At 43.3% G+C, this 14102-nt stretch overlaps 1 protein-coding gene and 1 long non-coding RNA gene across 2 annotated transcripts; one reads left to right on the plus strand and one right to left on the minus strand.

The window, feature by feature from the left end:
* Window positions 1-2029: 2029 nt before the first annotated feature.
* LOC123428452 (phosphomannomutase) lies at window positions 2030-4788 on the plus strand. Its single transcript, XM_045112664.1, has 10 exons — window positions 2030-2485; window positions 2605-2671; window positions 2810-2886; window positions 3001-3036; window positions 3126-3181; window positions 3259-3358; window positions 3456-3551; window positions 3626-3715; window positions 3896-3947; window positions 4495-4788. The coding sequence occupies exons 1-10, from the start codon at window positions 2366-2368 to the stop codon at window positions 4548-4550; spliced, it is 750 nt and encodes a 249-aa protein (XP_044968599.1). The 5' UTR covers window positions 2030-2365; the 3' UTR covers window positions 4551-4788.
* Window positions 4789-6695: 1907 nt separating this feature from the next.
* Window positions 6696-7071, minus strand: LOC123431266. The gene is made up of 3 exons (XR_006623074.1): window positions 7045-7071; window positions 6889-6952; window positions 6696-6806 (listed from the first exon to the last, which is right to left on the minus strand). It is a non-coding gene; the product is annotated as an uncharacterized LOC123431266 (long non-coding RNA).
* Between the last annotated feature and the right edge of the window lie 7031 nt (window positions 7072-14102).

Genomic DNA, 14102 nt, shown 5'->3' on the forward strand with positions numbered 1-14102 from the left:
ATAGAGGAGCCTTCTCCCGGAAGCCATCCAAGAGGTGCTCTCTTGCCTAAAAGGAGGAGCCTTGTTGCGAAGAGAGACACCAGACGGAGAAGAACCAGCCAGAGATAGAGCAGAGAGTTGCAACTCAGCTAGCAAGCTCTTTGCTCAAGTAGTAGTAGTAGTAGTACTTCCTCATCGTGTAATAAAGAGCTACAATATTTAGAGCATTTGTAAGCTCGCGAAGGTAGTTAGAAGGTAATTTCTTTATCGTTGTGTAAACCCTTCGGGGGTTCCCGAAAGGGAAAACCATATGTAAATTATGTTGTGGAAATGATGTAGTTTCGTGTTTCACTTGGTATTTTATTTTTGAATTTATGGAACGAGTTCTTATGCTAGGGATCCTATAGAAGAAAACTCTGCCGATAGTTCTCCGTGTAGCCTTTTATGGCATTTGAATGAGAACCTTATGGCCGTAGAGAAGTGTTCCCTTCGGGTGGAACTGCCTGGGAAGACGATAGGAATTTACTTCATAAATTTGAAACTAAAACATCAAGTGAACGAACTTAGCTACACCTGAAACAACATAATGATAAATATGGTGAGTACTGAGTAGGATATTACACCACTGCGTACACCTCAGTCGTCTTGTTGGCCTCGACAGCCCCTCAAAGATCCTGCAATATAAGCGAAATAATTTAAAAACACTTCGTATTAAAATAATATAAAATAAATAAATAACTTTGTATTTACTTTAATAACTCATATACGTAATCACGTATATCAACATCAAAACCTGAATTTGTAACTTAATATAGTTTAGATTTATTATAAATATTTTAAATATTCTATATATTTGGTATCAGAGTATATATATATATATATATATATATATATATATATATATATATATATATATATATATATATATATATATATATATATATATGCCCATGGGTCTCAATCAATACAGCAAACTATTTCACCAATCCCCTTCTATCCGTTCTACATGGTGTCAGCCTCACCTAGATCCAAACCCTAGCAATCGCCTCCGTTTCTCCATCACGCCGTCCTCAGGGTGGTCGGTCTTCCTCGGGTCCGGTAATGACCATGGAGATCGACCATGTGAAACGCCAATGCCTTAGAGTTACCGTTCATCATAAATCCATCAATGAAGTTTGGCGACCATAAGTTCAGCACCATTCCATTAACAAGGTTGTAAAATATGACAAGGCTGCCAGATCGGCCATCACATTCCGATATATGTAAATAAGAGCTTAGCTTGCTTTTTTCTAAATAAGGGCTTGATTAAAAAAATTGTTTTGTTGGGGTCCTTTTTACTTTTGTTCCTGGACAACTATCCACTCTTGACGTTTGCAGGGTTTTCTGTGTCGGTTTGGTTTGTAATCCTTTGACTAAATAATATGAGCAGGTACCTTCTAAAAAAACTCAATTGCCTTCGCTTTTATTTACATGTGATTCACACAAAAAACCCACTTTAACTCTCACCCGGCCTTGGAGGTCCAAGAGCTCTTGAACTGTCGTGAACCAGAGCATTCCACGACTGTTCCATGCCAAAGTTTTCATTGCTCTCCGATCTTCTTGGAGTGTACCCTCCCAGGCCGCCGAAATCACACTCTGGTTGTTGGAGGACAGAAAATAAATCTCGGTCGGCAACGCCAATGAAGGACAAAAAACGCTCTCGATCAGCCGCGTCATTGGAGGATAGAAAACCTTAACTTTCAATCGCTAGAGGACATTAAATTCTAGAAACAAAACACCCTTCGGAAATGTTTCGCAACTAAGACCGATCCTACTTCATGTGATGTTCTTCATCCATCAAACTCGTCCCATAAGAAAGAGACCAACGTGTTTTATAGTATTTCATCTGTTTCAAAATAAATATCTTAATTTTATATTAACTCTAATACAAAAATATACTAAAATTAAGATATTTGTTTTGAGACGGAGGAACTAATATATAATGCGTACGGTAAAAAAAGGTCAAATAGTGATTTTAGCCCCAACGTGTGTCCTACGTGGGTGAGTGGATACGAATCAGTGCCCAATCAGCGACCGCCATGTCGCCGGAAGCACGTCGAGGCGGCTGACGTGGGGCCCGCACCGACCCGCGTGGGCCGACGTCATCCCCGCCGTCGCCGTCGCCGTCTCGTGGCCTCGTGGGAGGATAGAGGAGGAGCCCCGGCGCATCTGGATCCGCGCCGCAAAGCTGACTTCTTTCACCGCCGCACGCATCCTCCACCTCCTCCTCCTCCCCGCGACCACCCCGGGGGCGCTATATCACGCGGCCGCCGGGAGGAGGTGCGCCGCCCCGTCCCTTCTTCTTCTCCTCCTTCGTAGCAGCTTCAGCAGCGCCGGCGGAAGAAGGATGGCGGCGGCGGGGAAGAGCACCGGTGTGCTCGCGCTCTTCGACGTCGACGGCACGCTCACCGCGCCCCGCAAGGAGGTGACGCCGGAGATGCTCGACTTCATGAAGCGCCTGCGCGAGGTGAGGCCCGAATGTGACCCTCTCCTTCTCTCGTTTCTGTTTCTTTTCTCTTCCGTAGTATTTTCAGGCCATGTCGATTGCTCACTGTGCTCTGGGTGTGGCTCTCTGGTTTTCTTCAGAATGTGACCGTCGGCGTGGTGGGGGGATCCGATCTGGTCAAGATCTCCGAGCAACTCGGCAAATCAGGTATCCAGCACTGCTTGGATTCAGCAGTACACTCTGCTTGGATCCAGAGTTCGTCATGACTCCATTGTCTGCTCGTCTTGTCTATAAGTGTAAGCAGTTGCAAGCAATTTCGTTTGATGTTTATTCTCTCCTCTGCAGTCATCACCGACTACGACTACGTCTTCTCCGAGAACGGCCTGGTTGCACACAAGGACGGCAAGCTCATCGGGACGCAAGTAAGTGCCCGTGCCACATAATGCGTGCTGTTTTAGCACGAGCATGCCGAGTTTACCGGAGATGTTGCATAAGTATCCACAGCTGAATTTTGACGGGTGTTCTTCACTCTGCAGAGCTTGAAAACGTATCTTGGAGATGACCAGCTTAAGGTGAGCCTATGTTGCGTGGCCTTGTTTCTTGCGCTGTTGTTGTAGGTGAATTTTGAGGCCTTGGTAGTGATGTTATGCGTTCTTTGCAGGAATTCATTAACTTCACTCTTCATTACATTGCGGACTTGGATATCCCAATTAAAAGGTCAGTGCAGAATCCTGTTCGAGAATTCCCTTGGGTGCTAGCCCTTTACTGACCGGGTAAAGTAAATGTTTGCTCAGGGGTACATTCATAGAGTTCAGGAGTGGAATGATCAATGTGTCACCTATAGGGAGGAACTGTAGTCAAGAAGAACGTGATGATTTTGAGAAGTATGATAAGGTACAGATTGCCTTATAAGAACAAGTAATTAGTTATAATTAGAAAGGGGAAATAGCTATTAGAAAAACATGGAACTGAACCGACTCGTTTTTTTTAGGTACATAATGTTCGGCCTAAAATGGTGTCAGTGCTTCGCGAAAAGTTTGCACACCTGAACCTGACCTTTTCTATTGGAGGGCAGATCAGTTTTGATGTAAGTGTTCTAAACTCTTAAATACCTGCTAGGAATATTCAGTTTGGTATTTACTACTGCATCACTGAATTCAGGTATTCCCACAAGGCTGGGACAAAACATACTGCTTGAGATATCTCGAAGAATTCAAAGAAATCCATTTCTTTGGGGACAAGACCTACAAGGTAAAGAAATCCCCTTTTCTTTTTGTGAATTACCTTTCTGCACACAAGATGATGTTTAACAGAGTTTTCGAGCCACTGTTAACGATATCCCATTTAATTACTACAAACTTAACTATAATGTATCTTTCGTGCGGTATTTTTCTGATTTGTGCTTCTTCTTTTTTCCTTTCTATTTGATAGGGTGGAAATGATCATGAGATATTTGAATCTGACAGAACTGTTGGTCACACAGGTATGCTGGCTGTATGTTAAAAGCTAACACTCTCATGCTTATGAAACCAAGAAAATCCATTTGATAAGTTTAAGTTGACATCCCTGAATTAGCAATTGTCATGATAAGAAAGACCATAGGCCATAACTTAATAGGAGATTTCTTGGATGGCCCTTTAATGAACAGGAGACAGAGAACATCTTTGTCCAACTGTACAGATTATTACTCTTAGATATGAAACAAATGAGCATGCATATTTGGCATGGTGAAACAACAGTATTGCGGGTTTTCATCATCATATTATTTGCATGACATTCTACTCTTTAATCATCTGGAGTAGCATTTTTAGGTCATATTTCTTGAGTAGAGTATTGAATTGAACACGCATCATAGCATGAATGCACCTTCAGAAATATAGCAACCTCCCGTTGTGATTTAGTTGTGAAACATTACCCTGTTACTTGTTAGTGAGGTTAAAGCTGGTGTCTGGTTCAATTTTCAAGCCAAAGCTCAGCCCATGATTTGTTATCATCTAGCTTTGGTGCTGACTGACCGTTTACATGTGCAGTTACCAGCCCCAATGACACGGTGCAACAGTGCAAATCCATCTTCCTGTCGGAGTGATCGCCGGACTACCATTCATTTGTTCACCCCGCACCCCTCGAGCGCTCCCCGTTTTGGAATAATTCCTCTGTAGATCTCCCTTTGAACTCGGTACATCTTTTGCGTTCCTCCCCGTTGGGAGTAGTTTATCGCTATTGTTGTTGTAAACAGAACTATACTGGTATACATACATTCACAAACAACGGATTTTGTATGGGCACATTTGGCGCAAATGTATGAGGGAATGTTTGGTAGCCTACATGATGTAAGATGTTTCCTGCTCGGCCCACTTTTCGTTGTTTCTTCATTTGCAAATGTATGAGGGCATGTTTGGCGCATTCCATTGATTACCAAATGGGGTTCAGAAGCAAAGGCAAGAGGAAGCTAGGGGTTGGTTCATCAACCCAAGTGCAAACATGAGAATTTAAAGAGACAGATTCACAAAAAACTGTTCACCAGTTCGGAAAAGTATCCCAGCGGGACGGCCTTTTATTTTATTTAGATTTTTCCCATACGTCTTTATTTTTTGGCAGGTTCTATTTAATTTCAGAAATGTTCACTAATTTGGGAATTCAAAAAAAATTCATTAATTCACAAAAATGTTCACCAATTCAAAAAATGTTGGCGAGTTAAAAAATATTCGCGGATCCAGAAATTGTATTTAAAAAATGTTTGAGAGTTGGAAGAACATGTTTGTTACTACAAAAAAACTGTTCACAAATTTGTAAATATGTCCATGAGTCGAAACATTGTTCACAAAATTGAGAAAGTTTGCGAACTAAAAATATGTTAATGAATTTGAAAATGTTCATAGTTTAACGAGGACCCACGAAATTGAAAATGTTCGTGTATTCAAATTTTTTCATCAACTAAAAAATTGTTCACGCAATTGCAAAAGTTGTTGAACTCAGAAGACGTTCATGAATTTTCAAAAATGATGACGCGTTTAAAAAATAGAAAATTCGAAAATGTTTGTGGATTGAAAAAAGTTCGTCAATTCAAAAATGAATCACAAAACTGAGGGAGCTACCAAATTCGAAAAAATGTTTGTGTATTATTTTGCAGATTTCGTGGGCCGAAAACGGCAGCATGCGGGCCTGTGCCCAGCAAGGCAGCAGCCCGGTCCCATCACTTCCTCTCCTCTCGCTCAAAAACGAAGAAAACATAAACAGTTCCTCTCCTGTCGACAGAGAGAGGCGAGGCGCCGCCGCCGCCGCCGTCGGCCGCTCCCGTCCCTCCGCCGTTGTCCTCTCCCGTCCCCCGCCAGACGTCGCCGGCTCGCTCCCCGCTCTCCTGTATGCTGTCGCGTAGACGCCGACCTGCCTTGGCAAGTGAAGCAAGGTGCAATTGACCTTCCTGCGGATCTGGAAAGATGAAGCTGAATAAAATTGATGCATACACTGCTTCTGCTTATACTGCCATGGATGTCAGCCGTACAATTGGTGTCGATTCATGTCCATGCCATTATCTCCATTGATGCAAATCATGCAATCATGCTACCTGCTTATATACAACTGAATAATTTGATGCCATTGCGTCCAAATTTGCGCATGTGGAATGTATTTCCTCAACTGGAATGTTTTGCAATGGAAAGGGGTTGTTTGTCCGGCTCAGGAAAAAAAACTCGAATGCTGTGCGACTTGATTAATTGACCTATTTATGTTATTCTATTGTCGAATTTTCGTTGTAATTTCTAGCCTCCCAAGATGGCGGAAATGTGTTTACTAACAACGGTTGTTTGTAATACTAGCAGGAAGATGGCGCGGCGGCACGCCGCGTCCGTTGATCACGTGAGGGATGAGCTACAATAAAGGTAGGACGCCATTACAGCTATGACGATGATGGCTTAGAACTTTACCGGTACATGACGGATCAGCTACAAAAGAAACGGATAAACAGACACATACGGATGAGAAGTTCAGTCTCAAAGATGTACGCATATATTTACATTACTAAGAGCGGTATTTCTCCAAGCATCTTCCATTGCCCAAAGCGTACTTCGTTTGGTTCTAGGATCTGTTATGTTGTATGTCATTCATAGTCCTTTCCAGCAAATTTTACAATCCATATACATCCAACCAAGTTTTCTGTAAATTCAATTAAAAACATGCTTAGGTCTAAGTATTAAATACTGGTAGCAATCATAGTTAGATAGATGTAAAGTACCAGAGTGTTAGCAGGGTCTATTCCTTCTAGGGAACTGATGGTTGTCTCCACTTTCTCCCACGGAGTTTGTCCGGGATTGAGTACTTCAATTCGTATGGTTGGTTTCTGACTCTAAATGATAAGAATGCGCATTATGCCGTAAATACATTGAAATGTAAAATAATCAGGGTAAATTTTGCACTATGGTACGCACCTGTCCAACATTGCTTTCATCCTGGGAATATCAACATTTACGTGTCATCTTGTAGATGGTGTTCCTACATAATATATGTTTTTTTTTGTTTGAGCAACCCGTTTGAGCTTTTTGAAGGGAAAAAAGATTAAAGAAAGTCTGACAATTCTCCTATACCTGCATACTGATCGAGCATCATGAGAATAAACATTATGATAACTGGTTCTCTCTTTGATAAAGTGCATAAACTCTCTGCATCAAATTTTTGTGCAGATTCACCCAAAAGCGTGACAGTAGCATTTTTTCTACAGAAATTAAAGTTTGTAATGAAGTAATTGTTTGTCCTACAATATGATAATGTGTATAAAGATGGTGAGCACACAAAGCCAGAGGATGAGAGACATATTTTCCATCAATGATAGTTATCTGGCGCCTTGGTTCCTTGGCAGCACCAGTAGAAGGCAATAGTCGATAACGGTAACCATCAGACCAATAATATTCAGCAATTTGGACACATATAATATTAGTTGAAATCAGAATCGCATGTATACTTAAAGCTTATGCAGAAGGCTAGCTAAAGAGTAACTTGACATCAGCTCCTTGGATCCAATATGTTTTTCGAGCTCTGAAAATGGTAATGCATTATGAGTAAGTAAGGGGAAACCTACTCACAAGGTAACAATAGGAGCAACAATTGTTGTTTTTATGAAGGAGAGCCTATGTGGATGATCTGTTGCTCTGTAAGTATTTTTGGGCCTTTCTATGAGGTAGTTTTGAATCTTGTACACCGATCCCTCATTGATGCTTTTCTTAAACTGCTCCACTCTATCTTTTGGGACAACTCCTTCGTTTACTCCTCCTACATGATCGACTTGACAAAAGAGCTTAAGATGTCTTCACATCTAAAAGAGGAGCATATTTTAAAGAAAGCAAACTAAAACACTCGTAACTAAATCAGGTTGATCAGTATGAAATCGTCCACTTTCATATGAAAGCATATCGCAAATTTCTTCCCATTTATGAACATGTAAATATAACAAAAAGATCCGGAGCTCCATACCCTCAACAAATAGCCATTCCATCATGATAGTTTTGCACCATATAACGATTGCCACCGGTAAAGCAGGAATGCAACATACTCTGTACATCCAGATTTTTTCCAGTAGTACTTCCTTAAACCATGGCATCTATGATACCTTGATATGTTTCAAAATACTGCTCATCTTGTTTCAAAAAATGATAAGATAGGAGACTTGCTTCCGCACAGGAATAAAATTAGCTGCAACTTGTTGACAGAGTCGTCCACAACAAGTATACCGATTGGTCTCATTTCTTCGGTAATGAAGATAATAAGCATAATCTGTAGCATGGTAACATGTTTACGGGCTGATGAAAAAGAAGAAGCTTGCCTAGAATTTTGACGATGCCTTCGGCTAGCTGCCCGGCGCCGCAGTGCTGATATTCAATACTAACCTGAAAACTTGGATCACCATATGGAAACAAAAATGGATACTGAAGAGGCATAAGTGATGGATTCAAATAGGAGATATGCTCTAGTTCTCTGGAAGTAGCTTCTGCTATAACATCAAATTTATGACACTGAGGTCTCAATTCGCCAGCAATGAGATTTGGCCAGAACATCTATCCCCATGAGCAGCACCCTCATGTCCAAAAACTGAATTGTAAGATTTGGTGCATCAGCATACTTTAACCTCTGGCGAGCCGTTTTGTACAACTTTTAGTCTTGCCTGATCGATGCATTCAAAGGAACTTTCTCTTTTTCCTATTGAAGGCAGCTTGCACAGGATCAACATACGGCATGGGAAACACTAAAGAAGAAGGTGCACATTAACCAAAAAGAAGGCAAAAGACCTATGAAAACATGACTAAATCATGAAAAACAAAATGAGACAGGGCATACCCAAAAAGAGTGGGATGGGCACATGATAGGCCGAAAACCAGAGATAAACGATGGTCCAGCTGTGCAAGAAGAATCCATATGCTATAGCAAGGAAATATGCCTAAATGATGGAGGCAATGGTAGAAGAAGATGCCAACAATGCAGAAAGTGTAAAAAAAACAAAGAAGAATCAACATGAGGCAGTAATGCAAAATTTAAATATCACAAAGAAACAAAGAGAAGAAGTCAATCTGAAGAAGCCAAGGGAGCACTTTTCCTAGCCGGGTTCTCTACGCTTCCCCTGACGAATATCTCGACGCCAGCGCCGCGCTTCAGCCGGATCCCGGATGGACGGCCCCATCTGCAAAAATAAAATCTTAGACATATGAAAAGAAAACTAAAATAGATGTAGATGTAGACATACACAAAGCAAACAACTGTAGCAGCAGCTATACGAACAGAAGGAGCAGCCGCAGTGCGCACATGGAGACCAGGAGATGAAGAACGGGACATAGAGGAAGAATCGCTGCCCACACTCATAGTGTCCGCCGAAGAACAAAGCAGAGAGTTTGTGTACAACTTGGAGCAGCGGATGGATTAATGGGCGGCGAATGACGACTGACCGATGCCTCCTACAGCACCTCCACCAACATGAGAAGGCACATCAGCCAATCGGTCAGGCGAAGAAAATGAAGAAGTCCCACCCGGAGAAAATCAATCGACGGATCAAACCAGCAAAATAGGAGACTGAGAGGAAGCAAGAAACGGGGGATCAGACCCGTCGACCCCAACATGTGCACGGCAGCACGGCCGCGCGCTCCCAGCGGCAAAAGAGCAGTCGATCGCCCATGCCCACCTCGAACAGGTCAATCAGCGGCCGCGACCATGGAGCAACCGAACATAGAGGAAACTACACCACCCCTCGAGTGCTACGCCGAATCCTCTAGGGCTTGGTATAGTAGGATGGAAAGCCCAAAAGGAAAAGGGGAACCCAGCCAAAACGTGGCAACATGCAAAGAAGGGTGTACGATCCGATCCACCGCATGAGGGGAAAACCAGCCGGCCTAGCACAGTAAAAAAAAGAAACCTGAGGAAAATCGTGTAAAAAATCGGGAATACGTGTCAGCACCTGGCAATCCATCGATAACATGGTGGGTGAACCTGGAGGGAGCTTGCTTAGTACCTATAATATATTGTATTATACTTCTTCCGGGTCTATTGGCTCCCCTTATGTTACTTTGACCATTTATATGACTATAAGAAAATATGATTTATATGCTGCAAAAGGTATTACCGTTGGATTTTTATCTAAAAGAGGATTCCCACCGTATAATTTGTGACATATAGCTTATATTTTATTAGTTAAATTTATAGAAAAAATTTATACGAGGAGGTCTAATAAACCGGGACGAAGTGAGTACATAATAATATCATGTATGGAACTCTCTTTCTTGTCTGGTGTCATGTATGGATCTGTGTTTCTCATCTCATTGTGTGTTATTGCGAATGATTCCTGTGATTTTACCAAGAGAGTGCCAGCTCTATGCGTAATTTGACTGTTCTCTAGATTATTATTAGAGAAAGGTGTAACAGCATCCGGATGCCTAGACACTCTCTATAAACAAAATAATAAAAAATAATAATAAAAAAAAATATGAAACTTTTTGCAACATATAAGATGATCAAACTTTGTAGGTTCTTACAAGTTTTCATGTCAAAATATCATGTAGAGAAAGGTGTACAAACAAGTTTCAGATTTGGTGCTAAAAGTGCTCAAAATTTGAAGTACTAATTTTTTTTCTTGTGTTGAGCTCCTCAAATATTTTTTTGGCACGAAAACTTGCAAGCATCTAGAAAGTTTGATCAACTTTGATCTTGCAAAGTTTCAGATTTTTTCAATTTTTTTCTAGTTGTTTCGGTGTTACTGTTCATAAAGGGTGTCTAGTCATTCATGTGCTGAAAATCCACTCTCTATTATTATTGTGTGTTTAGGATGCGGTTTAGTGCTTCCAGCCTGTCTTAAAAGCAAGGGATACTAGTGTTCACTTGCAACTGGATATGCAGAAGTTCTATGTAATCTCTACTTGTGTCGTCGTGATGGTTCAACCTCCGCAATGGTTCGACCTTTCGATCCCACCTTCCTTCGTTCGACCTCCTCCTTCCATGTAAAAAAAAAACGGCAAGAAAAAAAAAACCATCGAGAACACCCTGCTCGCCTCGCCTACGCTAGAACCGCTCCCCTAGCTAACAAGAAATGCTACTGTAACCCTCCCCTGAGCTGCAACCGCTCCCGACGTCGCTCGGTGTCGCCCCCGCCCCTGCGCGCTCGCCGCCGCTCCCGACGTCGCTCGGTGCAGCCCCCGCCCCCGCGCACTAGCCGCCGCTCCCTGCGCCGCTCGATCCCGCCCCCGCCCCCGCCCTGCCCCATGCGCTCGCCGCCGCCCCCATCCCCCTCGAGATCCGACCAAGACCAACATACACGAACCACCAGCCATGGACGCAAGCTGGAGCGGCGGCGTTAACCTGAACGCCCCTCCGCCCGCCGGAGGCGACTGGCGGTGCGCAGCAGGGTCCTCTTCCCCTCCCCCTTCCGTTTGGTTTGATCACTGGCATTCAATTGCGCGCGAGGCGTGGCCCGTGCTCCGATCGCGCGGCGCGTATGGCGCTCCCCGGCGGCCCCGCCACGCCGACGCCGGAGCAGCCGGAGCCGCTCAGGCTGGCGGAGGAGGAGGTGCGAGAGGCGGAGCTGTTCGAGGATGCGGTGGACGTCTCGCCAACCGCCTCCGCGCACCCGGTGACATGGCGCGAGGGCGAGGCTGCACCGTCGTTGTCGCCGTCGATGTCGGTGTCGATTCCGCCGCGCGGCGAGGCGGGGGCCGCGGACGACGAGGAGGAGGCTTACGAGTCACCTCCGGCGTAGGGAGCGTCGGGGCCTCCGGGGATTGACGGCGCGGGCTGGTCGCCTTCGGTTTCCGAATCGCGAGAGGGCAGCGCCTCGCCGTCGGGGCAGCGCCTCGCCGTCGGGGCAGCGCGCGAGGGACGCGGAGGAGGGGAATGGGGGGCCCTGTCGGGGGCAGCAGGCTCGCCAAGGATGGAGGACTCGAGGTCTAGGTCCTCGTCGGCACCGCCTTCGCCCGGACCGTCGTCGTCGCCTGCGCCGCATATCAGGCCGCACCCGCGCCACGTGCGGACCAGCAGCTTACAGCGGTTCCGGCAGCAGATGCAGCGCCCGTGGAAGTGGGGCCCCGTCGGAGGTGGAGGAGGCGCCGAGAGGAGCCCCTGGGAGCAGTTGCTGCGCACTACGGTCAACATTGAGGCTATGGCGAACCAGAAGCGGCAGTGGTGCGGGTACAGTGCCTGCTGTTATGTTCAATCCTGCTCATCATACTTGTGCATTCGGATGCAACTTTTGTCTAGCCGGGTGATCTGCATAGATAAATGATAGATGTAGTGGTAAATCAATGCAACTAGCTCGAGAGTCTCCGCGTACTTAGAAATGGGCAGGTTCACACTGTAAGAAGATGTAAAACAGCAGCTGACAGATGAAGTTCTAACACTTTCTTTTTTTATTTTCACTGTTTGTTGTATACGGTTCAGCAACAGTCACTGGTCAGATTGGTAAGCAGATGATCGAATTACTATAGCATACTTTATTGTTTGGGGCCGCATTGGAGAATTTTTGCATACTCTTAGCAATGCAGTATGCGCGATGATGTTTTCTATTCTCTTAGTACATTTGGCATCCATGAACAGTTTATCTTTGAGGTATTTGAGTGTGTGATTGCAGAGCAGCCAAAGTGAAGTTATCTCTTACTGCTTGGATATAATTGCTAAATATGTCCAAGCATGTTTTCTTGAGAGCATATGTCCAACTACAAGCATGCTTTCCTGGTGGAGTGTGGAATTTCTCCTGCAATTTTAAGTTTATAGAGATAGCTTTGAGACTTAGATACGTTCACCTGCTCCTTTAGTTTCTCTTGCAGTTTTTATCTGTACTTAGCTGAACTTTCCTTTTTAAAAGCTATTTTTTATGTCTCTTGCAGGATCAGAATCAGTTTAAGGAACCATCATCGCTCTTTGAACATTTTTTCGTAGTTGGACTCCATTCTTATGCAAATGTTGCAGTAATTGAGGATGCTTTTGCAAAAAAAAAAAACTTGGGAGTCTAATGTGGCATGTTCAGAGGTTGTTGATCTTAGTAAAATTCAGTACCATGGACCAATACCAACCATGGAACCACAGGTGGGATGCTTTGTTGACTAGGTGTTCTTCTGCTTTAGGGGAAATTGTCTATTAAAGCCCTGTCTATTTTGCAAATGTTATTTGTAAAATAAAAGTTTAGCTGAGAATACACTCGGCTTCTCTAGATGATTCGTTGTAGTTATCTATCCTCTTATTTATCTTTTGGTTTTCTGTACATTACCTGTTATGCTAAAATGTAGTGTGTGACTTTTGCGAGTTGATTAGGACATACTTAACATTAAGAGAGGTTTTTGATCCTATTGGTTAGGAAGCTGGATCATGTCATAGTTGCATATTTTCAAGGACACCGTTCATCCATCCGTAAGTTTATTACTCACAGACAACAAAGGATACATACTAATTATCTCCAAGGTCCGGGCAGTAATCAATTGTAACTGTATTTATTGGTAATGTGCATGTAACTGTTATTTCCTATTTTGTAGGTTCGTCCTCATCCTCCCCCTCTTCTTCTTCTTCCATCTTTATTTTCTCCTTTTGTCTTGGTTAGATAGTAGAGTTCTGTTTCATATCCATGTGCTTATGTCGCAAGTCCGTGTTTAGACGGGCTAGGTAATGGGGGTTGTGAACGACATAGTAGTTGTATTGGCATACTTCACAATTTTTTTTTGAATGAAACTGATTTTTTCAGTCAATTCTTTCGGCTGTTGACATGAGGCACACAATTCTCTCGTACATAATTTATGCTAAATAAGTGACACAAACCGAGTTTTGTAGTTATGTGCTAACTCATACAAACATATTCTAGCAAAATGGAAAGAAGGTACTAAAAAGTAAGCCATGACCCTACAGTTTCTCAAGATGCGTGTCAGTTTGGCGGCACGACTGATAAATGTGTCATTTCTTATTTTTTTGAAGTGAAACATTATGGTTTTTATATGAAACTCTAATAATATGTATATATATTTGGTATGCAGATAACATTTATGGTCAAGCCACGGCCAATTGAATGAAGGTCAGTATTAATCTGGGCTTAAGATCTCAAACTTTGTTATCTAGCTATTGTTGAAACTTAAGGAAAAATAACTCACTGCCATCTCATTTCATGCAAGATTAGTGACTAGATATACATTCC

The sequence above is a fragment of the Hordeum vulgare genome, chromosome 2H, assembly GCF_904849725.1.
Source record: "Hordeum vulgare subsp. vulgare chromosome 2H, MorexV3_pseudomolecules_assembly, whole genome shotgun sequence".
NCBI classification, from domain to species: Eukaryota; Viridiplantae; Streptophyta; class Magnoliopsida; order Poales; family Poaceae; genus Hordeum; species Hordeum vulgare.

What these genes read in the sequence shown, in the direction of transcription:
- LOC123428452 (XM_045112664.1), top strand. Translation starts at nt 2,366, where the DNA reads ATGGCGGCGGCGGGGAAGAGCACCGGTGTGCTCGCGCTCTTCGACGTC. An exon ending in GCAAGCTCATCGGGACGCAA is followed by an intron (nt 2,887 to 3,000) that starts GTAAGTGCCCGT and finishes TTCACTCTGCAG; the next exon opens with AGCTTGAAAACGTATCTTGG. An exon ending in TTGGATATCCCAATTAAAAG is followed by an intron (nt 3,182 to 3,258) that starts GTCAGTGCAGAA and finishes ATGTTTGCTCAG; the next exon opens with GGGTACATTCATAGAGTTCA.